The sequence below is a fragment of the Emydura macquarii genome, unplaced genomic scaffold (assembly GCF_026122565.2).
Source record: "Emydura macquarii macquarii isolate MOO-44397 ecotype Brisbane River unplaced genomic scaffold, CSIRO-AGI_Emac_v2 contig_3517, whole genome shotgun sequence".
Classification (NCBI taxonomy): domain Eukaryota; kingdom Metazoa; phylum Chordata; order Testudines; family Chelidae; genus Emydura; species Emydura macquarii.
In genome coordinates, this window is record NW_027133654.1 from 3,511,491 (window position 1) to 3,537,373 (window position 25,883).

The 25,883-nt window shown below is 41.3% G+C and overlaps 1 protein-coding gene across 4 annotated transcripts in view; it reads right to left on the reverse strand.

The window, feature by feature from the left end:
• ACTN2 (actinin alpha 2) overlaps positions 1-25,883 on the reverse strand; it is an 87,472-nt gene that overhangs the window by 39,703 nt on the left and 21,886 nt on the right. For all 4 annotated transcript variants that reach the window (XM_067535998.1, XM_067536002.1, XM_067535997.1 and 1 more), the window contains exons 2-6: positions 13,459-13,573; positions 10,625-10,744; positions 4,609-4,695; positions 3,147-3,234; positions 16-94 (exon numbers count right to left, since the gene is read on the reverse strand). In XM_067535998.1, coding sequence (XP_067392099.1) covers positions 16-94; positions 3,147-3,234; positions 4,609-4,695; positions 10,625-10,744; positions 13,459-13,483 — 399 coding nt within the window. In that variant the 5' untranslated portion in view covers positions 13,484-13,573. The remainder of the gene's footprint in view (positions 1-15; positions 95-3,146; positions 3,235-4,608; positions 4,696-10,624; positions 10,745-13,458; positions 13,574-25,883) is intronic.

Consider the following 25,883-nt stretch of genomic DNA (forward strand, 5'->3'; position numbering starts at 1 on the left):
ACCCAGACTGATGACCTTATTTAGCTTGGAGTAGTCAATAAGATCAGGTCGGTGTCTGTGGATAAGTGCACAGAGTGCAAGGCCGTCCTTCCAGCTTTACAACAAACAATAGAAAATAAAATGGAAAAGCAAGTTAATACCATAATTACATTTGACAGTTTGATCCTCGCTTAAGGTTTTGCTACATGCACGAAGCCCCATGTTGCATCCAAATAATTAAGTCTTCTGGTCTACCCTCACTGTATGGTTCTCTGGTTAGTAGCCTGTGTACTCGCTCTTCTATAATCCATATATTCCTGATTGACCTACAGTGGTCTTTACATAGCATGTGTTATGTAAAATGAGTCCTGAGTTGAACTGTTTAGCTTCTATGATGCTCCAGGACAAAAGAGGATATAGGTTCTGCTCTCAATGCATACACATAATCCTCCATTATATTTATGGTCACACACATATCAAGGGATGAATGAACGCCTGAAGACTTGGCCAAAAGAACCTGCTTGTCCAAGAAACTTTTTCTAGTGTCACTTATATCATGCAATTATAACACCACAAAAGACAGTTACTCACCTGTAACTGGTGTTCTTTGAGATGTGTTGCTCATGTCCATTTCAAACAGGTGTGTGCACACCGCATGCACAGTTTGCTGGAAAGTTTTCCCTCAGAAGTACCTGCAGAATCAGCTCTGGTGCCCCCTGGAGTCGCACCACTATGGCACTCTCTATAGGGGCCTGCCAACCCTCCACCACCTCAGTTCCTTCTTGCTGGTTGGCTCCGACAGAGGGGTAGGCAGGTGGATCTTGGAATGGACATAAGCAACACATCTCGAACAACACCAGTTACAGGTAAGTAACCGTCTTTTCTTCATTGAGTGCTTCCTCATGTCAATTCCAAGTAGGTGATTCCCCAGCCAGACCGAGGAGGTGGGGTCAGAACTCAGGGAACTACAGACTGGAGCACAGCTCTGCCGAATGCTGCGTCGTCTCTGGCTTGTCAAGTGATCGCATAATGAGCAGCAAAAGTGTGGATGGTGGACCATGTGGCTGCTCTGCAAATGTCCTGAATCAGGACTTGGGCCAGATAGGCTGTCGACGAGGCCTGAGCTCTTGTCGAATGGGCCGTAAGCTTAGGAGCCAGCACCTTCGCCAAGTCATAGCGGGTCCTGATGTAAGAGGTTATCCATAAAGAAATTCTCTGGGAAGAGCCAGGAAGACCTTTCATCTTTTCTGCCAGCGCCACGAAGAGCTGAGCGGACTTTCTGAACAGTTTGATTCTCTCTATATAGGAGGTCAATGCCCTCCTGACATCCAGGGAATGCAGTCTACGTTCCCGACAGTTAGCATGCAGCTTCGGGTAGAATACTGGGAGGAAGATATCATGGTTTATGTGAAACTGGGACACCATCTTTGGCCAAAACGCTGGGTGGGGCTGGAGTTGAACTTAATCCTTAAAAAACACAGTGTACGGTGGCTCCAACGTGAGTGCCCTAAGCTTAGAGACCCTCCTGGCCAAAGTGATGGCTACTAAAAACGCCACCTTCCAGGATAAATATAACAGGGAGCACGATGCAAGAGGCCTGAATGGGGGTCCCATCAATTGTGATAGAACAAGACTGAGATCCCATGGAGGATCCGCTGCTTTTCAGCCTGTACCAAGTCTCTTGGTGCCGGGGATTGCCAGTGTCGAGGCTCCTTCTGTGCTGGGGACGCCTGACGGTACTTGGGTTCCCTTGGTGCCGTCTCCTTTCTTGGCGCCAGCTCCTTCATAGAGGCTGGGGCACTCACCGATGCCAATGAGCCTGCTCTCTGGTATGCAAGTTGAAGGGCGGCCTCCATCAGTAGGAACTTTAAGCACTGACAGTGCTCCTTTTGGGTCCTAAGCTTGAAACCCCTGAAGATCGTAAACTTCTCTTTTAAATGAGATTCCCTGAGGCACCTCAGGCAGGCCGAGTGTCCCTTGGCATAGGCTTCAAGCAGGACCCACAGGGCTTATAGCCAGGCATACCCATCCGCGGAGGGAAGGGGAAGCTAACAACCTGATAAGCGGGCTACTTAACCTACTACACTAATTACCTATAACTAACTAAATGAACTATTCAAACTATTTACAGATACTTAAGAAAAACAGACATGAGAGAAGCACTTGCTATGCAAGAGCAGCAAAGTTCCAGCAACCGTCCCGGGGCAGTAAGAAGGAACTGAGGAGGCAGAGGGTCCGCAGGTCCCTATATAGAACGCCACAGCGGTGCACTCCAGGGGGCACCAGACTCAACCCTGCAGGTACTTCTGAGGGAAAACTTTCCGGCAAACTGTGCACGCAGCACGCGCACACCTACTTGGAATCAACACGAGCAAGCACTCGAAGAAGAACTGGGCTTTTCTCAACAAAACATACAGCAGCAATAGGAAAAAAGCTTAATTTATTTAAACACTTTATATGTATTATGGATCTCATCCTGAATGTTGCTGAGCACCTACACTTCCCCTTGCATTGAGTGGGAGTTTCAAATGCTCAGTACCTCTCAGGATCAGACCCTATAACAGTGATCCTGGGGACAATAATGGAGCCATCATTAACATCCATTTAGGGCTCATATTAGAACAAATTTACCAACAGAGGCCCTGATCCTGCAAGATATTCCTTTCCAGTAGACCAATTGGTCTCTGCATGCGCACAGGCTTCAACTTGTGTAGAACAACTTGTAGGACTGAGGCCTTATACTGTACAAGACTTTTGGTGTCACTAAAAGCTTTTAGAGGTTCAGTTAATCAGACTTCAAAATGTACAAGCAAAGACAATTCCCAAACAAAGATGTAATATAAGTGTTACACTTAAAACTTCTATAAACCAAAATAAGCATCAATTTATTTTAAGAAAACATCTTCCCTAATCAAAGATACAGCATGCAATAATAAAACAAGCTGGGACATACTCTGTAAAACAAGAACTGAAGAAAGCATAATCTATACTTTGAATATAAATCTGAACTGATATCAGGGTTCTGCTGATAAAGATCTTTTTCCCCATACTGTGAATAAGCCAGTATATGCCAGTTTAAACATTAAGGGCCAAATTATGCTTTTAGTTACATCCATGCAACTGGGGGAAGAATCTGATGCAGAACATTTGAAATAATGGGATGTTACCTAAGATGGAAGTTCTGAATGTTCACATTTCTGTAAGGAGCAGTTTTCCTTTGACACCACAGCAACAGACCTTCTTTGGCAGAAGTCTCTGTAAAGGACGTCATAGAGGAAAAAAAAAGAATGAAAAGAAGCTCAGGTAGATAACTACCTATTATTTTAAATGACATTCACAACATGGAACTTGTTATCATCTGCTTGGGGGGGTCTGTGGGATATATGTTGATGGTCTCAGTCTGTTTCCCCATGGTCAGCTGTCAAGGGCTTGATGTGTGGAGGCAGCAGAAGTGGGGTAGATGGAAACAAGGTTTGTGAGGGGAATGTTTTAAAAAACACATAGGGACGAAAGTCCAGCATCATGGATTATGGTTGTAATTACTTATGAAAACACAGTTTGGGGCCCAATGAACCTAAATGGGAAATTGTGGCCCCAAAGTGAAGTAGTGGAAAACACAAGGTGGAGTCAATGACAAAATTCCCCTTGTCTACAATGTAGCCAGGATTTCACCTTAGGTTTCCACCTGAATCTACTTTCTGGCAGCATCATGTTTTCGTGTCTCAGGGAGTAAAAGTGAGTTCTCTAAAAAGAAAATGAAGGTGTACCAAGTGGCCAATTATTTTTTTATTTTTTAATTATTGTTTTCTGTGTGTGGGATAGTTTGCCTTTAAAGAATACTGTCAACTTAAAAATCATGGGTAAGAGCCCAAACCCACTCTGATTCCTTTATGTCACATAAAAGGGCCAGTGTTGTAAGGGAGCCCTGCCAGTCTGATATCTAGCTGGGGGAGGATTCCCCTGCTGTAGACAGTGAGTTCAACAGCCATAAGGCTGTTCTCTCAGGAACCCATCCCGTAAGTGGAGTGCTTGGGGAGTGGCTGGAGCCAGAAAGGGTGTTTCAGGGGAAGGGCCACAGCACTCAGCACTGCACAGATTCCATGCAGCCCTGCGGCCCATAGGGCAGTCCAGAGGGGCTGCTGTAACTTAGATAGGTTCCTAGGTGCCTAACTCCTTTTAAAAATCTGGCTCAAGGTCTTAGTCATGGTGAAGGGAAACTAACTGATTGGGTGCCCCAAAACCAGATCTCAGTACCTGCTGGGGACCTTGCTATATCTGTTCTGTAGATAAACAGAAAACTTCTGGTCTCAAGGCTCAATTCCATAGCCCACTATTGACTTTAAAAATGTCTTTAAGCAAGTCATTTCCATATGCATTAATAATTTTATTTTAGTTCCTCCATTTTTAAATATGTTGCTTCTATAATGCGCACATCTATGAAACAGCTGAAACTGGTTGCTTATGGAAGCAAGCAGATCAGCAAGCTCAGACAGACAAACCATCTTATAAACTGGATGTTGCACCAGTACCAGTGATCCGACCATCTGACTAAAATAATTTTTTAACTTAATTTGAACAACGTCAACTCAGGTTGACATACTTTGCCTCAACTATTTTATATAGTCTTACCTTCTACTGAAATGTCCTGAATAGCAAAGCGAAGGATGATGGTCCATATCATACCCAAGGTCATTTTCACATTGCCATCAACAATTTCTAGGGTGAACAAAAGGAAACCAGAATTCACAGAATATGGTTTGCAATGTATCTTCTTACTTTCATCATGCACATCTGTTCTACTGCCAGTTTCGTAACGCTTAACCTACAGCCAGTTTCTTCTAGTTGGTTTTTAACAAACTCATGCTTCTGCTCAGGCTCACTAGGCTTGAAAATTACTTACGGTTCAGGGCACCATTTCCATACTAAAGGGCTTTGTTCAATCAATTGTAACTTTCTCAAACTTCCACCTTTCAGGCTGACTTTTCTTTGTTTAGTCTCTACCTGAGGGAACATATTTCTTTGAAGGCTTGTTTTCACTTAAAAACTTACCTGTAATAAGGTAGTGTGTGAATTTAAAGAGGATTAACTCCTCCTGATTAACTCCATGTGTGCACTTTCTTATTCTGCACTCTTATTCTGGAATAAGAGCGTCCACACATGGAGTTAACCTGAACAGCTATTTTAGACAAGCTCTAAAATTTGAGCAAAATCTGTCTTGCTGTTTTCAAATACAAAGCAAGTGAACAAATTTTTGCAATTTTTAACAGCTCTCATGCATTAGTGATCTGGGGTACAAACTTGAAATTTGAAAGGGAGATGGGGGTAAATTTGTTTTAAGTGGCTACATGACTTAGACTCCTAAGTCCCATTTTCAAAAGTGACTGGCACTTTGGAGCAGAAGTTTCATTGATTTTTTTCAATAAGACTAAGGCTCCCTAGTGCCTAAGTCCCTTCTGAAAAGGGACTTCAGCTCCTAAGTTTTTTTAAGACAGATTTGAAAATTGTCCCTAGGTAGGCCCAGATTTTCAGAAGTGGACAACAGCCAACAGCTCCCATTGAGAACAATGAAAGTTGTTTATTGCTGCACACTTTTGAAAACTTGGCCATGGGTAACAAGTACATCTTTTGATTGTTCAATGAAAATTCATTTTTATTTGGACAAGTTATAAGGAATTTTTTAAAAAGTACTTTGTACATGTGCATCAATTTGTTAGTAATGATAAACGCTCAAGTATCTTAAGTCACATGATTCTAAATATATACTGGCAATGAACTTGTGCACATAAGTCAGTCAAATGGCAATTTTTATCCCTGTGGTTTGAAAGTGGTTCAAGACACCAATACTAGACAAGACCCACAACAAAATTTGCAACCCCATCAGAGAACTTTCTCCCTCTTTCCATGTGGTCTGTGAAAGTAACTCCCAAGGTAAAACCCAACACAGTGACATTTTAACATTTATTTTTATAGTGCAATAAATCAGTGTTAAAAATATAACTACTTTTTATTTTTCCACTTTAACTCTTAAAAGATCCACCCCCCCAAGATTTACACTCCCTCTTCTGAGGACTCCATATAGCACTGCTACAACTACTGTATAGACCTTGGAGAACTTTGGCTCTCCAGAAGTTTACCACGAATGATACCAAAATTGAACTTTCTTCCTCAATCAAAGGAGACTGAATAGTAACTGGTGCATATCTCAATTGTTTTCCCCTCACATATACATTTTCCTTGCACTTTGATTGGCTGTGGATGGCTGATCAACTAATAACAATACAGTCATTCCTCAAACTGTACAGTTTATGAATAGCAATACTCATGGGGCATGCTTATTGTCAGCCAATTAGTGTATTTGCATAATCATTGCGTCCTAGATCAGCAAAAGTATTCAGCTTCCTGACTTCCATTAAAATCAATGGAAGTCAAGAGCCTAAACACAATTTTGTGGACCTGGGCCTGTATGATTATTTCATAATAGCTATACTGCAAATACATCTTACTATTCTAATTGGCTAAGGTAACCCCTCTGTTCCAAGTGCTCCTGAAAGAACTTTCAAGTTATTTGCTAGCAATAAAGTAGATGCTTCAGCTCCTCAGTCTCCTTCACTAAAATATTGTCTGAAAGAGCCAAAACATATCTGACATACATAGAAAAAAATACCAAAAAGCAAAAAGAACAAAGCTGCTAAACTGCTGAAAGTGATTAAAACATACTTTGATTCATTTCTTTCTCTCTCCTCTAAAGGCCATCAGGGATATTGTCCCCAGAATAACTCTCATATTTGTGTTTTCGTTTCCTGTTTACTTTGGGAGAACTGCAGCCCCTACCTTTCAATTCAGCTCAAAACCCAACACACGTAAAACTACATCACAATTATTCCTGGGAGAAAAAACTTGCTAAAAGGCAGGGAAAGGAGACAGAGATGGGATAAAAATTAGAGGGGGGAAGGGTGATTGAAGGCCCAGAATGTTTTATTATTGTTTTTTTTTATTTTACTTAGTTGTTTGTCTATCAGTAGATACAACAACCCACTTTGGTTTTTTGTAATTTTTTTTCTTTTCATCCAATGAACAACAACAACTTGGAGGTCCTTGCTATTAACAATCTTCTGCACTAGCAATTTGCTCAACTTCTTAGTTTATTCAGCTCAGGATACAATTACCTTGTAAACACAAAATCATTTATTTTATTTTTTTCTTTCAACCCACCCAAAAATCAAAAAACTAATAAAAAAGCAGTGAACTGGCCATATCCTGGGCTATAAACACCTCACGTGCTGAACAGAGATGACTTATAAATACATTAAATAGAACTTTGCACTAGAGCTCCACAGGACCGGTGGTTTAATCTTGCTTCTGGTTTAAATCAACGTTGGAGGTAGTAGGTTCACTTCATTGCTCAGAGTGTCAGAAAACAGAAAATGATCCAGAGACAGTGATTTCACAATTTGGAGATTAAAAGCCATCCCAGAAATGTTTTTGCAAGATTAGGTGATTTACAACCAAGAGTAGCCATAGCTGAAACACTGCTATACTTGTTTGATATTTATATGTCCCTCTTTGAAACTAAACAATAAATAATAATAATAATAATACTTGGCTCTTCTATTGTACCTTCCACCGAAGAAAGCTTTTCCAAACATTAACGAATCAAGCATTGCAATTATCATCTCCCCTTTTACAGATCAGGAACTGGAAGCACAAAAGTTAAGCAACTTGCCCAATGTTACACAAGAAGTCTGTGGAAGAACTACAACCTCTATCTCCTGACTCCTCAGCCCAGGCCCTGCTTCTCATGTACATTAAGGCCCAATTAACTGTTCTATGCTTCAGTTTTCCCCATCAGTAAAAAAAGGCTGATACTTTACCTCACAGAGGTATTATAAGGATAAATTCATTCATTTGTGCATGTAAAGTGTTTTGAGATCCTCACATGGAAAATACTATATACAGGGGCCAACATCTTAAAAAATGGGTACTTAAAGTTAGGCTTCTAAGTCCATACTTAAAGACCTAAATAAGTGACCTGATTTTCAAAAGTTCTGTGCATTTAGCAGCTTCCACAAATCAATGTGAGATGTCTGAGGGCTGATTTAAGTGCCTAATTATGGATTTAGGAGCCTAACACTAAATACCTTGAAAATCTTGATCAGTATGTGCAAAACTTCATCAGGTAGAGTGATCACCTTTTAGCAAGACATTCTCTCTGCAGAGCTCTTCACCTCAGCCAGTGAATTTAAAATTCCCTTGCCACCGTGAAAAGCTCTAGTCACCAGACCATTTGCTTGATACATTTTAATTCTAACTTTGGCCTGTTTGTTCAGTATTTCTGTAGCAGCTCTGCAGCAGTCTGCCTTATGCCTGATTTCTATTTCCACATGTAAATTGTCTCTTCAAGGTCCTCTGCTGTCCATTTAATATAATATTGCTCTCAGCATAAGTCTAAAGTATTTCAGGAGGGAAAGAGAGCCATTTTTATTTTCTATTTCTGCTACATATTTTTTCCACCTTGCTCTCCTTGTTCTATTCAGAAGTTGAAGAAAAGGTGTAACGTTAACTAAAGCAGCACTTTGATGTTATGTTTGATTTGGGGAGAGATTGCACAAACCACAAATACCAAAAGATGAACAATTAAAATCAATATTTTAAAAGCACAAGGCAGCTACACATACATTTCAGCACCCTTGCAGTTCAGTCTAATGTAAGTCAGGACTGAGCCCAAACAAAAACTTGGCTCTGACACACCCATTCTCTGGTGATGTTGGAAATCTGAACCTAGATCTGGATGTGAATTTGACAAATTACACCTGTTTATAACGAACTAAATCAACACCCCCAGCTTTGAAACACCAATCCAAACCCTAACAATTACCTCTGAACAGGCACCAATTCAGATATTTATTTGGTGCGAGAGGAATTCCAGTCTCCCTCACACTGGCAGGGTCCCCATTCCAGTCCCTGCTTGTCTACCCTCCCCCCTAAACAGGGACCCAAGGTCTCCTTGTCTCTGACCCACATAATGTATGAGCCAATGCCACGAGGAGTCAAGTGCTCAGTGGAATTTCCTGTGCTGTCATAATGGAACAGACTCCCCGTATGCCTGGTCACAACACAATTTGGCCCAGCTGCCCCTCCAGCTTCCCTCCAGACTGCTCCAGCAACAGCTGTACTGATTTAGTACAGGACCATGAATTAAAAGTGGTCAGGGCATAGCCTGCCCCCCACAGCTCTGTGGCCTATGAGCAACTGCAAAAATCTCAGGGGGAGCATTCACCCCCCCAAGACCCACCTAACTGGCACAATTGCCTCTGAAGCCATGAAGGTTCCCCCACTCACTCCTACCTAAATAATCTTCCTGCCTTCCTTCCTCTAATCCCAGTCACCATCCCTCTCCCATTAGGCTACTTGAAGTGAAGGGTTGGAGGCTGGAGTAAGGACGAAAGCACACGGAGCTGGGGCAATTAGATCAAGGGTGGGACTCATGAATCTATGCAATTTAGATAACATCTAGACACTACAGTGATTTGTGCTGAATTGGGGTCCATGGGAAGCAGAGTCTCACCTGCTGTGAGATCCTGCTTGCTTCAAGAGTCAAATTATGTTTCCCAAAATCCAACCAACCAATCATGCATTTTAATTTAACTACAGTGACTATTTGGAGCAGAACAACAAAGTAATCATGTCACTAAGCTACATCTAGCACCATTTCATTCTTAGGTTCAGTATCCCACCAGCTCCAGTTCCTGCTTTTTCCATTTTCCACTCTTTTAACTGCATCTAAAATGTTGCACCTAGATTTTAAAATAGGGTTGCCACCTTTCCAATTGCTGGCATCTGGACCCCCAGTGCCCCGCCCTTTCTCCACCTCTTTCCCCAGGGCCCTGTCCCATCACAGCTCCTCTCCCCCCATCACTCACTGGATCATCTCAAGGATCCTGCCTGCAGGTAGGAGGCAGCCCTGGCTGAACAGCGGCTGGCACTGGTTAATGACCCAGCACCTCACCCACTCTGCAGTAACTGGATTTTTGGTTTGGGTGCCATTTAAGGATTGCCAGGTCTCCGAAAATCAGACACCTGGCAACCCTATATGGCACCCAGATACAGAAAAACTGGATTTGTCCAGGTAAAAACCAGATGGGTGGCAACCCTATCTTAATAGTGTAGTAACCAGGTACAGTCACCATAGTAACAACAGACCTCAACCACCAAGCAATTACATCAAAACATGTCCTCTGTAAATCATACTCTCTAAAGATCAACAAAGATCCAGGCTGTATAAGGACATTTTAGAATCCTATCTGATTTCTAAAGTTAATGATGTTGTTAAAAATCAGGTTGAAATAAAAGAAGGCACTGAAAAAACCAAAGTATTGTCCTAATCTTTAGGGAAAGGAATGGGCAGAAACCAAGAAATTATAGATTGTTAAATCTAACCATTGAGAGAAGCAAATTCAAGAGTCATCAAGGCCCTGCACAACTCCCCGCACTCAAAACCTTTCAAATTCTTGTCTCCTCACCCCTGCAGAGAAGCCATCAAGATGCATCTGGGGCCAGGACAATTTGGCCCCCCGTCTCTTCTGCCTAGCTTCTTTGGGCTATGTATGCCTAGACACGAAGGTCTATTGTTAAGTGTTTCACATACCTTCTGCACCGATTGACACAAGTTTCACTCCTTTGCTGGCGATAAAATCCAGGGCTTTGTTGACATTAGCAATTTTATGGAAGCGCATTTTTCCTCTGTCTGGTTTTGGTAGTCTTTCCCCTGCAGTATAACAAATTGAACACAATTATCCTTACAGGCACCTGGCAACAGGCACACAAGTGACTAGAAAAACTCAGAGAGAATGTATACAGTACATTGTCTAAAACCTACGTTATTCTGGAGGTATTTTTCTGAAAGAAAGTCAAGTGCCTTTGAACAAACCTGCAAAGTGCAAAGAAATGATTTACTTTGATCTTTCAGTCTAGCAGGAAAACCTGAATACAATTTTATGTTTGCCCAAACATGAGATATATAAATGCATACACTTTTCAGATTTTATTTTGCTGCTAATGTCTGCTTTAGAGTAGTTGAATATTAAACAGAAAGGGAATAGGCCCTTTTTCATAGCTCATCATCCTTTCCTGCCTGATTACAAGGGGGAGACAATCATAAAAATCAAACAGCCATATCGTGCCTTCCTGTGTAAAATCTCCCACAAATCCATGGCTTTTGAAGAATTGCTGTTGGACAGCAGGATTGGTGAAGATGCACAAGAGGGAAGAAGAGTATCCTGGGAAACATGCAAAATCTGGAGATCTGTGTGGTTAACCGGGACCAAATCCCAGACCTCAGGACTCTGTGGGCATCCCTGCCTCCTCTGGACTTATCCCAACCTCATCCATCATTGGCAGACTAGCTAATTTCAAAGCCATGCTGCTACTGCTTGATACCAAAGTCTGCATGACTGTGTCTTCTCAAATGGTCAAGAGTAAAACTCTATGAGACTAAATCCCCCATATACAAATTCAAAGTCTTTCACACAAAAACATGACTTATAAAATGCCCCTTCCCATGCTTCTCTCTCTTTACCATCCAATATGCCCCTCCTAACTATCCCATTTTTTCAGGGGCATCCTCAGCTAATCACACAGTCTGTTGGTGACTGCCTCCCACCTTTGAATGGCAGAGGAAATGGATGATTTAAGCTGATTTGCATAAATAAGTCAATAGGAACTGTTGGGTGCTCAGCAGTTTTGAAGATCAGTCCATTAATTATTTCAAGTCTCTAAATATGGATTTATGAGCCTGATTTTAGGCACCAACTTTTGAAAAGCGTGGGCCCAGTAATTGAAAAGAAAGAGAAAGAGAGAGAGAGAAAAAGAAAGAGAAAGAAAAGAGAAAGAGAAAGAGAAAAGAAAAGAAAAAGCTTGGAGTACTCATACTAAGGGGTTAAAAACTGAACAAAATGTTTAAAAAATAAATTTGTAACCTATACATGGAGAGGAAAGGTGAACTAAAAGACTCTTAGTTTCTAGGGTCTGAGTACTGGTCCTTCAGGTTTTATGTACCTCCAACAACAGTTTGTGGTATCACCCAAAGCCAAATGGTTCAGACAGCTGCAGTCCTAATATGGCTTTGGGATATCATCAGCTTGGAAGCACAGAACTCTGAACACCAGACTTTGCAGATAAGGAAAAGCAGAGCCACTTTTCAGCTCCTTTGTTTTAAGACATATTCATCTGTAACTTCTTAAGCCCACTCATGCATTGTGCTCAGTTTTTTGGCTCTTCAGCAGTTTTCGTTCTTTTCATTTCACTTATTCCTTCCTACTGATACCTCACTCTGAAGCAGGCTGAGAAAAAATACATTTTTTTAATTGGCCAGTCCAAGGATAACCTGGATCTCAAATTCAGTTGTTCAACAAGAAGATGTAGTTTTCTCAAAGGTTTTTGTTTGGTTTTTGTTTTTATTTCTGTAGAAATTAGGCAGGTGCACAATTCTGAATAGGAACATGCAGTCAGGGGATACAACTGTGTGCACAATTCACAACTGTGTGCAGTGGGATTCACAACTCTAGGAGTGGAGGCAAAGCAGTAAGCGCGCCTGGTGAACAATTAATCCATTTCCTTTACTGTTCAAGAATATTGACAAAAATACTGAGGTGAGAGACCACCTTTTATTTCAAACCTCAGGTCAGAGGCAGTAATCTAATGGTTCCCAACCTGGGATGCAGGACCTCCTTGGGAGGGGGAGGCGGGGCATCAAAATTACAAGGAGTCCACGAGGCTTCAGTAATATTGAGGTCATTTAACCCCCCGAGCCCTGTGCCAGGCGCAGACCCCCTGAGCTCCACACAGGCCAGAGTGGAGGAGCAGCCCCCCCAAGCTCTGCACTAGCTGGAGCAAAGAAGCAAAGAAGCAGCCCCCCAACGGAGCAGCAGCCCCAAGCTCCACTCTGGCTAGAGTGGAGGAGCAGCCCCCCCACAGCCCCGCACCGGCTGGGCAGGTACCCAGCCGGAGAAGGAAACCCCATGTCGGTGGGGGCCTGGAGCAGACCAGAGAAGGCTTAGCTTCTTTCACAGGTAAGAGCAATTTATTCTTCTTCTTTATGTAATCTAATGTTGTTATCATCATCATTATATGCAGTTATATGTGTTTATGGCTGGTGGGGGGAGAGTGTGGGGTGTGTGTGCATGTTTTACCTAGTGTTAACTAGTGGGGCTTTCACTCAAAAAGGTGGCAACCACTGCAGTAGTCCATCAATTTGCTCAAGATTCTTAAATACAGGTCAGCAGTTCCTCCAATGGGCAGTGAACAGTTTACTTATCAGACTGGAGTTTTGCTTGTCCCATGCAGCTGTAAAATAGGATTGTGTCTTACCTCCCTGCAGGATTAACTTCTGCTATAATAGAACTGCACTACAAAATCTCTACAAGGTTTTAGAGTCAGAGGCGGCATTTACTAAATGCATTAGATGTTTTATTTCTAACAAACCTGAAATGACTTCCAAGAGGAGCATCAGTTTAAGGCCGTTCCTGAAGTCCTCTTCAATGTTCTCAATCTGCGTGCCTGCTTTCCTTAGGTGGGAATTGCACCAAGCTGTAAACGTCTGTAATAGCAATAAAAAAACCAAAATACTTGTCACCATGGCATCTTTCAAAGCAATTGCTGAACCATCTGAGCAAACACTACTGCTGAGATCATCATGGCAGCGTCAGGGATCTAGATGTCCAATTTCCATTAATTGTAAATCATTAGGCAGTGATTTATATATAAATAAATCATATGAGCAACCTTGTAAGCTAAAATACATAACAAGATGTGTAGTCACATTAAGTATCTGCATGTCTTAGGTTGTTAGTCTTCAGCTACCGAAGATATTGAGATACACAGTATTCCCATACTATTTAAGTATACTATAGCTTTTTATTTTTAATGTACATAGTTTTGAAGAAATAAAATAAATCACAAACCCCTTTTTAAGTAAGAAACTTCCTTTTGCCCTCATTGTGCCTGCCTGGCCTTTTTGCCTGTCTGAATTGGAAAGGCTGGCCTGAGGGTAAGAACTTTTGCTTTTTACTAGGTGGTATAAGCATTATATCAGTCCAGTGCTTATGAGAACACTGTCCACTTGAATTTTTAAAAACTGATTTTTTTTAAAAATGAAAGTTTCTGATAGTGCACCCTTTAAGCAACATGTCCTCATTTTTGTTATCTTTATATCCATTTATATAATGAGTTTTATAAGTGTTGTTTCAGGCCATTTTTCACTGACTTCTTTTTCCCAAACAAAAAATGTTGACCAGTTCTCACACTAAAGCAGTACCTAGACCGGACCTTACTAAGCCCAGTATTGAGGCAGGATGTTGACCTTCAGGATAGTCTCACCAGTGGTTTCAGTCCTTTGACAGCTACCAGGATGGGTTGGACCAATGGCTGAAACACTGTCTCTTCCTTTTCCAACATTTCAGCAAGCACCTTCCCTTCCCTCAGCTCCTACTTCCTGTTCCAGTCGGGGAGGACCTGAGAGGAGGGAGCTCTTGACAGGGGAACAAAGAAAGAAGGAGGAAGGGACACAGCCACTGGTGAAGCCGTGACAGTTGCTGAAAACACAAGACTTTGACGTACTTGTGGCAGGGCAGGAGGTAGAGCAGATGGGATGGATGGAGGCAAATTGGTGGCTTTACTATGAGAAACTGATGGAGTGTATGGAAACTAATGTGTCCAGAGTTAAAGTAAGGAGGGAGAATGCGTGGGAGCACAGCTCTGCCTCCTGTGGTAAAAGCAGACTGGAGCGCTCCTCCTTTCCTTGGCTTGAAGAAGCAGTGCTTCTTTGAAGCTCCGACTCCATAGCTAATTGAATGGGAGCTCCCCTCTCCTCCTGTGTCTATCTATTTAAATCACTGGTGATGGCTATAGGGAAAAGGTGATGGATTTGTGGGATCTATGCAATGAAATGCTCATTTTAGAAATATATGTAAATGATGCACCCACAAAAATACCTCTGTAGACTTTTCACTCAGCCCACAGAGGTAGATTTAGCTTGGCCCACAGTGCCAGACCACAGTGAAGCTGATTCATTTTGGGCCTATGGGCACGGAAGTGACTAATTGTTAATTTTTGTTCTTGGATTTTTAAGGGACTCCCTGAGAGACCAAAAAAAGTCTGTTTGAATGTTTAAAATTATTTAATAAAATGTGAGTAGCAGTTCTATTTTTGCAACCTTGTCTGCTACTGTAGGCCCTTAGGTGTCAGGGTGGGTGGAATAACTAGGATGAGCCAAGAGCAGCTAAGAACAGCCCTGCATGCAGCCAACAGGTGAGTGGCTTGTGAGGTGTCAAAGCCAGGGCTATTGGCTGTCAAAGCTGGGCTAGCATACTGTGACATTGCACTGCAGAGGCTAACTACACCATTGCAGCTGCAGCATTTGCAGTTCCAGCGCACAGCGGCATAGCAACAGTGCAGAATAACACGACAGTGGATATGAATGTGCCTAAATTGACACTGAGCAAGTGCCGACAGGACTGTGGTGTCCTATCATTGTTGGGAAAAGTTGCGTGTGTGGACATTGCAGCAACCTGTACGGACTTGGAGGAAGGAGCCCAGGCTGCAGAATGAAAGTCTGGGGAAAGCACCAGGAAGTCAGTCTGTGTGGATATGGCTAGAATATTAGCTGCAGTTGCAGCATCTTTGTACATAGTTCTCTTTATTAAGAGCCAGTTGAGTTTTACAACCATGGAATCTTGTATGTGATTGAACAGCACGTGAAACAGACAAGTGTTTTACAGGCCCAGTAGGGTGTTGCAACACCCAAATGCTATAATGTTGACAAGCCTTAAGAGCTGTATTAAGGCTTTAAGGCAGGGCCCTTCACTGGGAGCAGTTTATTTGCACACCACACAAATGAAAGCTCTCCACGGCTGTCCTGTCAGATTCAGACACAATGCTCCCAGGCCCCCGCTGCCCCAGATCGTAGGCAGGGTCGTGGCCACTGCTTCATCTTCTACTAAAGTGCTGTGTGCGATCATGTCATGTGAAGCCAGCTCTGCTGCTTATGAGGGAGCAGAGCCACAGTCCCACACCCACCTGGCCCCTCTCACTTTGGAAAGGCTTGCATCACTTTTGCTGCACTGAGTCCTTGAGCCCATGGGAGTGCAAGGACCACACTGTACCAGGCCCCACCCCCCAGGATGCAAAGCACCCTCTCCTCCACACACATCGAACCTGCTCTTGGTTGGGCAGGATGAAGCCCTATGATGGTACCTGCCATAATCAAATGTTGCCGGGATCTAGCTTGTGACAGCAATTTGTCTGCATCCAGCAGTCTCTGAGCATATATAATCAATTTTAGTGACGTGTCAAAAAATTTGCAAATTTGCAAATACCAGAAATTATAGTACTCATCCTATGACAGAGAGACATTAGAGTACATTAGAAGAAACAGCTGAAAGCACCCAAAGATAAAAAGCACAAGAACTGTTATATTGGGAACCTGGCATAGCCTTTAGAAAAGCTAACCAATAAATGGCGGAGTCTTTCATACTCACCAAAATGATGGCTATCCATTTACTTTCAGATGCGATTGTATTCTGCAGAACTGTTCTGGAGACATAGAGCTAGGTTAGGTCTAAACAGCCAAGCAGATGGTAAAAAAAGACCTATCAAAACTGGGATGAAACAGATCACGGTGCTATTGTTGGTGATCTCCCCCATGTCAACATAAGACTTTATTGAGGGTTATGTTGATCTCTTGCTACTCACGTAAATGAATTCATCTCTCACCTGTTGCCACTAAGTCCATAATGAAATTAACAATGATACCAGTAACTCTACAGGCCATGAAACCCAAAGTTGATCTCCAGAATAAATTACTTCTGATTCCAATTTCTGAAGAGAGGAAGTCAGCACTTCTTTGCTGCTGAGTAAAGATTAATCTGATGCTTGTTTCAACATGCAAGCAAATTAAAATATGACACACCAATTTATCTATTGGCCTCTCTACTTTGTACTTACATAGTGCTTGGATACCATAATGATCAGTGCAGTATAAGAAACAGAACAGAATATACTAAAATAGAATTTCATCAGAGGATCCCAAAGAGCTTTAAAAACATTAACTACTGTACTTCAAACAACATTCCTTAGAGATAGGTAATTTTTATTATACTAAATTTACAGATGGATAAACCGAGGCACAGAGCTGTTATATGAGTTGCTCACAGTAACTCATATAACAGTAGCAAAGCTTGGCATAGAAGCTGAATGTTCTAATACTCAGGCCCATGATCTAACCACTAGATCACACTACGTCTTTATTCCATCTCCTTTCTTCTGGTCTACCTACCTTCTCTTTTTTCCTCATATTATTATTCATTTTATAAAGATTTTGAAGATGCTGAGCAGCTGATGTTGCTACTCTATAAAGAAATCAAAGATGCTACTTTGGCCCAATCAAACTGTTTTAACTGAGTAGACTGACAAGGTATCAGTTCATCTCTGCTTTTATAGATTGGCCCACAAAGCTTTTCTGTGCTGATTTTTGCTTTCCTTTTCATTACATTTTTGTGTAACTGAACATTAAATCAAAGTTGATCCACAAACCGAAAATGACTAGCATAAGACACGGACTCATACCTGTACGTCTCTCAAAAATGGTAAACTTAAAAAACGATCTGATTACTACCCACAAAACCTATATCGTGAGCCAAATTAAGTTCTGTTAAAGTTCTGTTCCTTTTTTATGGTATTGCACCCACTTAATACCAGGTCTGAATTTATTCTGATTGATCCAGTGCAGCAAGAGACAACTAGCGATATTACAGCTTCTCATAGAACATATTTTGCCAGTGTGATTCCTTGTTCATGAAATGCTGTTACCATATTTCAGTTGTCTTGTGCCTCATTGATGCACATTCCAGCAGACTATCTGCATGTGACTTTATAAACCAGTGGCCTCAAAAAAACTGGCTTGTTTCCCTAGAATTAAACATGGCTATATGGATATCACTTAATTTCAAAGGGGAGCCTATTATTTCAGTAACACCACAGATAAGAAGTCACTGAACAAAAGTCATTGCACACCTAACCTTGCAATGCCTTCCACGGTCCACATTTTGTTTAATCCTCATTCTTTCACTCTCATTGTGATCCCATTTGTTGAGAGCATAAATTGGCATTGCTCTGGCTCTGACTAATATAGTTCTATAAATAGTCACAAAGCAACAATTCAAAGCAAGATCAGGTCCTGCAGATCATAATACAACCAGTATATAACACTATAACAGTGGTTCTTAACCTGGGTTCGATCGAACCCCAGGGGTTCGGTGAGTCAGTCTCAGGGGTTCGGCGGAGGTGTGTGTGTGTCCATTCCGTTCACCAGGGTTGCCAGGTGCATTAATATACTTTTGGCATTCACACAATACTTTTATGGCATTTTCAATGTTTCACCATAAGAAACTGAAGGATATTGACGAATATTTATGGCAAATTCTAAAATTTGTTGCGTAATTTATGGCAAAAAATGCCATACATGGCACGACCTGGCAGCCCTGCCATTCACCCCACTCGTATGATTCGTGACGTCACGCTCCGCACGGCCATCATTGGCTGCTCGCTTGGCCTTGATATCTGTGCTGCAGAGAACTTGGTCGCTCAGTAGTCGACTTGTGACTGTCGTGATTGTACATCTTTTGTGATTTCCTTTTTAATATTCCAATCCCTTCGTACTATGTCGAGCAAAAAAAGAAAGTGGTCGGACGAATACGTACAATATGGATTCACGTGTATAACGGAATGTGATGGGAGTCAGCGTCCTCAATGCATGATTTGCAATGCCAAGTTGAGCAATTCTAGTCTAGCACCGGCAAAACTAAGGGAACACTTCCTAAAGCTGCATGGAAATGGGAAATACAAGAACACAACGCTTGCTGAATTCAAGGTGAAGAGAGCCAGATTCGATGAAAGGGCTACTCTGCCTGTTCTCGGCTTTGTACCCATCGACAAACCGATCTTAACAGCATCATACGAAGTTGCGTACCTGATCGCAAAGCAGGGAAAACCACACACCATTGGTGAAATACTCATAAAACCAGCTGCGTTGAAGATGGCGAATATCATGCTGGGAAAAGCTGCTGAAAATAAGTTGTCCCAAATTCCTCTTTCAAATGACACCATCAGCAGCAGAATAGATGACATGAGCAATGACATCTTGGCTCAAGTAGTTGCAGATCTGATATCAAGCCCAGCAAAATTCAGCCTCCAACTCGACGAGACCACCGATGTTTCCAGTCTAAGCCAGCTTGTTGTATTTGTGCGCTATGTGAAAGTCGACATGACAAAGGAAGATTTTTTATTTTGTAAGCCTCTTACAACAACTAAGGCAGCCGACGTGAAGAAACTTGTGGATGACTTCTTCAGAGACAATGATCTTTCGTGGGATATGGTTTCTGCAATTTGTTCGGACGGAGCTCCAGCCATGCTGGGACGAAACTCTGGTTTTGGTGCGCTGGTGAAAGTCGATGCTCCACACATCATTGTTACGCACTGTGTTCTGCACAGGCATGCGTTGGCAACAAAAACCTTGCCTCCAAAACTGGCAGAAGTATTAAAAATTGTAGTGGAATGTGTGAACTATGTGCGAAATAGTGCTCTGAAGCATTGCATCTTCAAAGAGCTATGTAATGAAATGGGCTCTGAATTCGAGGTACTTCTGTACCATTCCAACATTCAGTGGTTATCCTGGGGAAAGGTGCTGAATCGTGTTTTTGCCATGCATGTGGAATTAGCCCTGTTTTTGCGAGAGCACCAACATTGTCATGCAGATTGCTTCGAAAATTCTGAGTTCATTCTCATTTTGGCGTACATGGCCGATATCTTCGATGCTCTCAATCATCTCAATCAACAGATGCAGGGGGTGGAGTCAATATCATCGAAGCGGAAGAAAACCTGAAGGCTTTTCAAAAAAAGCTACCATTATGGAAACGACGAACAGAGAATGATAACTTCGCAAACTTTCCCCTGCTGGACGACTGTGTAAGTAAGATCGAAGACGTGTCTGGAATCGGAGACATTTCTGTACCCGGGGAACTGAAGCAAGCAATTGCCATGCACTTAGATGAGCTCGCAAAGTCTCTCGACGGATACTTCCCCACCAGAGGGTCATATCCAGCATGGGTGAGACAGCCGTTCACGTTTAGTGTTGCGACAGCAGATGTCAATGATGAGTACCTCGACGAAATCATTGAACTTCAGCAGAGCCAGGTTCAACAGCAGCTCTTCAGAACAACAACGCTCTCAACGTTTTGGTGTCACCAAATCGTATCGTACCCTCTTATTGCTAAGAAAGCCCTTGAGATACTCATACCGTTTGTTACAACATATCTTTGCGAGCAATCCTTTTCGAGGATGGTAGACATAAAAACGAAGAAAAGGAACAGACTTTGTTGCGAAAATGATATGAGAGTGGCACTTGCCAAGGTGAAGCCGCGCATTTCTGAACTTGTCTCTGAAAGCCAACAGCAAAAGTCACATTGATTTGCAGTAAATATTCATTGAGTTATGTTTTTGTTTTTGTGTGACATTCATGTTTTGTTGGTTTTGTTCTTTGAACACAGTGATTTTATGTGCAACTGATGCATGGTTCATTTTGTGCATTAATAAAATATATATATCTATGTTTTGAATTTGTAAAAAAAAAATTTTATTTTTCCAACTATGAAGGGTTCGATGAATGCACGTATGAAACTTGTGGGGTTCAGTACCTCCAACAAGGTTAAGAACCACTGCACTATAACCTGAAAATCTTTAATCCTTGGGGACTGAAATTAGGATGAATTAGGAAAAGTAAACTATTTTAATTGCTGACCTGTTGGGAGCATATCAGAGTAGCAGACTGCCATAAGGAGCAGGGTGGAACTGATAGCACAGAGCTAGAGTATATGCTAAAAGAGGTGCAAATGAATCCCTGGAAAATTGGCCTTTTCAGGTTTGAATTTATTTATGAAAAGTACACTCTAAATTTTTGTAAAATGGTCATCATAAAAGCCACCAATACAAAGAAACCTTTGTTGGCACTCTCAGCAGAATAACCAGTGAAAGAAAGGGCAAGGAATTTGAACTACTCTCTGATCCCTACTAGGTAAGCTTCCCCATAACTCACTACCAATCTGTGTCAATCCTGCTTTGGAAAGACTATGCTGAGGGATGACCACATAATTCAGGTTCTATGCAGACAGCGCTTGGCCTCTTTGTGCAGACCACCAACAGGGTTGTGTGTGTCATTTGTGATATGAAAATATGTTCACTGAAAACTGGACCGAGACCACCAAATTTATTTAATGTAAGCTACTGAATTGCCATGAACATGTGGGTTTGCAGTCATCGGGTTAACCCTAACTTGGAAGCCTACTGCAAGTAACTCCTCAAAACTATGCGTACTTTTGTAAGGATGCACATTGAAACACATAGTATTTTTGAATGAATAAACAACATGTACAAAGGCAGAAAGGGTCCTACAGTTATAGGAAAGTCTACATATGCTGTATATGTGAGAGTATTGATAAAAATTTAACTCTCTTTTGACGCTGCCTCGGAGCTATAAAAGGATAACACTACTGTAATAATGAGCTTTTGGTCCTGATGTAACATTTGGGATATTTAATTGAGAAAGTGCCAATTGTTTCCCACTAGCTCGTACTCACATCTCACAAAAATGCTAAGGCTCCTTTTGACTAATTCAATGGAATCAAAGAAAGATGGGTCCTTAAAATTTCCTATACTAATTGCACCATCTATTTAAAAATTCAAACAGATTTTAAAAGTGTTCTTGTTTTTTCTCCCAAAAATTTAAGCTACTGGCCTTCCTAAATCATTTCTTTGTGTGTTTCTAACCCTACCCATGATTCTTCCATAAGATAAAAATAGACAGTGCCCAATGACAATCGAGCAATGATATATCAAAATACAGACACATATACAAAGTGCAACACTAGTAAGAAACTTAATACTTTATATTTCTGTTTTGGAAGCAGAAGCACAACTGCCTTGTGGACACTGCATTCTACTTAACAGGGACAGGGAAGCAAGCTTAGATAAAGTGATCTTCATAATTAGATGCCTGTAATAGAGTAGGAAAATATAAGCCAGCAGTGATACTGAAAAGGGTGTGCATTTATGTGTTAATATATACACTTGGGTGACTCCTGTTATCTCACTTCAAAGGGCAATTTCTTAAAACTGATAATTATTTTGCTTTCCAGCACTCATCCTGATATACTCACCCTCTCTCAGCTGGTGGCAATTGGGATTATTCATTACTTCAAGTCTAAATGGGATGCAGTGATTTACTCTGTAGCTATATGTGGTACTACTGTGCTCTGAGTAGATGGTGAGAATGCTGCAGAGAGAAAGCCAGCCAGAACATTCCTACTAGAGGAGACTAATGTCTCTCTCTTTGAAGCACAGCCAGCTTCTGCTTATTATCCATATTTCAAAATGTAAGCCTTGATCCTGAAATGAGATCTGCTAGTATGGACCCCTGTGCTCCTGGAACTTCAGGATCAGGGCCTCTCTCTTGGCTTGGGACACAATCTGCATGCCAGCTGTATGCATGTAACAAAGAGAAAGACAGACACACACACACACCAGTTTCCCTCTTGATACAACTTGTACTTGTTGCATACACACACTGGGCCAAATTCAGAATATTGTAGGCAGGTCAATGAAACTGCACACACTTACCCAGGGATGAATCCAGCTCATTATTTTTATCATAGCTGAGTAAGAAAAAATATTAAGTCTAATGCAGAATGCAGAAATCAGAGATAGAAAACAAAACCAATTAGATCATTTGATTCATTCACCTGCCAGTACAGAAAGACTCCCTACACAATATCTGCTAAATCTATTCTATCTGTGACAAAAGATGATGTTCTTGTCACTCTCCCTGGAGGAAAATTCTAGTTTAAGAAATCTCACCTTTAGGAAATCCCTTCTCTCCCATAATATTTAGCTTAAATTCTCATTTTCTCCTTTTTGTCCTGTTATTCCCGTTATAACCCTCTTGGATTGCTCTAAACAAAACCTTGTTACTAAAGTATGACTTAAAAAAATCACACACACATACACACACACGCTCAGCAAACCACGTAATCTGGTCACCCTTTAAACAAGTTTAAATAAGAATTATTAGTACTCATATCAACTGGAATGGAATAAGAAATTAAAGTGTTGACATATTACAACTTACAGTTAGACATACTGTACTGTAGAGTGTTGTTTAATGGAGTGATTGCTTGACATAATAATTTGAAATAATTTTATTTATAAATGAACTCTTGCCTACAACCACCAAGGTGCATAGAATGATGGAAAAATACAAATTGGGTAGAATGTTCTTATGGCTAATGCAAAAGGACTTAGAGTGAGGAGACTATTAAGAACTCAGAAACAACTCAGCAATTTTTGCAGAACTGTACAATATTTTGCAAATTCTAAGCAGTCTTTAAAAAAAAAAAAAAAAAAAAAAAAGGACAATTAAGTGTTTTTCACTGCTAAGATTTATCCCTTGTAATACAGCAACTCTCCTGTTAAACTGTCTTGCAGAAAACTGTCACAAACCAGACAATAGCCAAGGCAAAGTGTGTATGTGGGGTGAGGAGAAATGGGAGAGTGCATTAAAAAGAAACACACTGTGGATTGAATCCTGTTCCCACCGAAGTCAATGGCAAAATTACCATTGACTTTAAGGAGGTCAGGATTTCACTGTTTTTGGTCAGGCTATTCCATAATTTTTCACCATCTTACTCTGAAACATCTGGTATTCACCACTGTCAGAGACAAGACACTGGACTGGAATGATCATTGGTATACTGCGGTATGGCAATTCTTGCTCCCATGTATAGCAATATTAACTCAGCATTTGGCATATTACTATTTTCTTTTTTTGTTTTCTGAGGTAAGTAGGCAGCTTAATATATTACTTAATATACTTATTTATGTTGTAAAATGAATACAATGTAAACATACAGGAGATGCAACACAAGCAAGTTGATATCGTTGGAACATTAACGTCTGCATTTTTTGACTTTGTGATTTTAACTGTGCAAGTTTGAAACACTAGGAAAAATGCTAAAAAGCCAGAGTGACATAATTGAAAATAGTGAGGGTGTTCCACAACTTAAGGGTTACTAGAACAAAGTCTCTTACTGTCACCCACTGACTTAAGGTGTCAGTGGAATTGTAAAAGGCAAATGGTGTCAGGGACTGATTTCCAGAGGTGCTGAAGTGGGTGGGAGCTGCAGGCCCTCAGAATGCAGATATCCACCAGGACAAGACTTAAGGAGGAAGTCTCCATATATCCAGGCCCCTATCCGTTAGCAGCCCAAAAAGACCAGCCTCTCTATAGGCAGCCATTGTTAAACTGGAATAATATAATCATATTACTGATCCCTGTGAACAGGCACTCTGCTGTAAACAGCAAAGCCAGCTGCACAGAGGGAGCTATAATAACTGAGGAATGGTAATATTGCTACACAATTCTCTCCATTGTGGGAAGGAAACCTTTCAAAATAGAACTTCCTTTAGTGAGAGTTGTAATTTTTCTCTTGGGAATTGCTGTTGTGATCCATCTATACGATTTTTACCATTTAATCTGAAGTGCACTTTGTACCATCATTGTACATAATGTCCTGCCTCTGCTGCTCTGTAGTCTGCTGCTGAGTAAAACAACAGCAGCTATTGCTGCTTGTTTGTCTTACAGTAGCACCTAAAAGCCCTAGTGTGCCAGGCACAGTACAGAGGGAGAAAAGGTCCCTGCCTCAAAAAAAAGCTTACAGTCTACATGAACGAGACAGACAAAGGGTGAAAGGGACAATAGAGGTGAAGATATTTGCCCGAAGGCACACAGCAGGTCAGTGGCAGAGCCAGGAATAAATGACAGAAAATACGCCAGCCCTTTGCAGCAATGTGGTGATATTTGACAAATGCAGTAAAACTGTCTCGCACCATTTTCTTTAAGTTACCATTTTAAATGTACCCTTACAATTATTAACTGACGTGTCAATGCACCTGGTACATTTTGCAGCAATGTGGCAATAATGTGTGACATTGTGTGTATCACATGTGGTAATATGTGACAAAACATGTGCAGCAATGTGGCAATATGTAACATTTTGCAGCAATGTGATAATATGTGACAAATGCAATCAAACTGCTTAGCACTATTTTAAGTTACCGTTTTAAAATGTACCCTTACGATTATTAATTGATGTGTCAATGCACCTGGTACATTTTAAATTAATAACTAGGGTGACCGATAGTCCTGGAGCCTTAAATTCTACCTCTTCTGGAAGTGTCATTTTTTACAGGAATTTAATGTTATTCAATCATTGACATCCTCTGCTGGTCAAGTGAAATGTTAAGGCTAACACAGAACATAGCACAGTAATTTGCTAGCTGAATTTGACTTTGTGAAGGAAGTAAACATTTGAAGTGAGGGGAACTATCTAGGGTGGTCCAAGGTGTTATGTATTAATTGGAGCAGTCACTGGAAGAAATCAAGAAAAGGAAAATCTAGGCTAAATGTCAAGGAAAAATTTGACAGTGAGGTCAGTTAAACTGTGGAACCATCTTACATGGGAATTTGGTGGAAACCCCATGGCTTGGGACATAAAAACTAGAGAAGGCACTAGAAAATAAAGAATCACAAGGTCACAGAATTCAGAGATGGGAAAGCCCTCCTAGCTCTAGTCCATCTGTCTGAAAGTGCAGTAGAGGTGATATCAGAGATTAAATGGATACTGCTCTGGATCATAGTAATGAACAGTCCACCCCTGCTAGGGGATCAACTCCATAAGCTGAAAGATCTTTTCTCATCTCTGATTCCCACTCTGTTATTCAGGGGGCGAATAATTAAAGAGGCA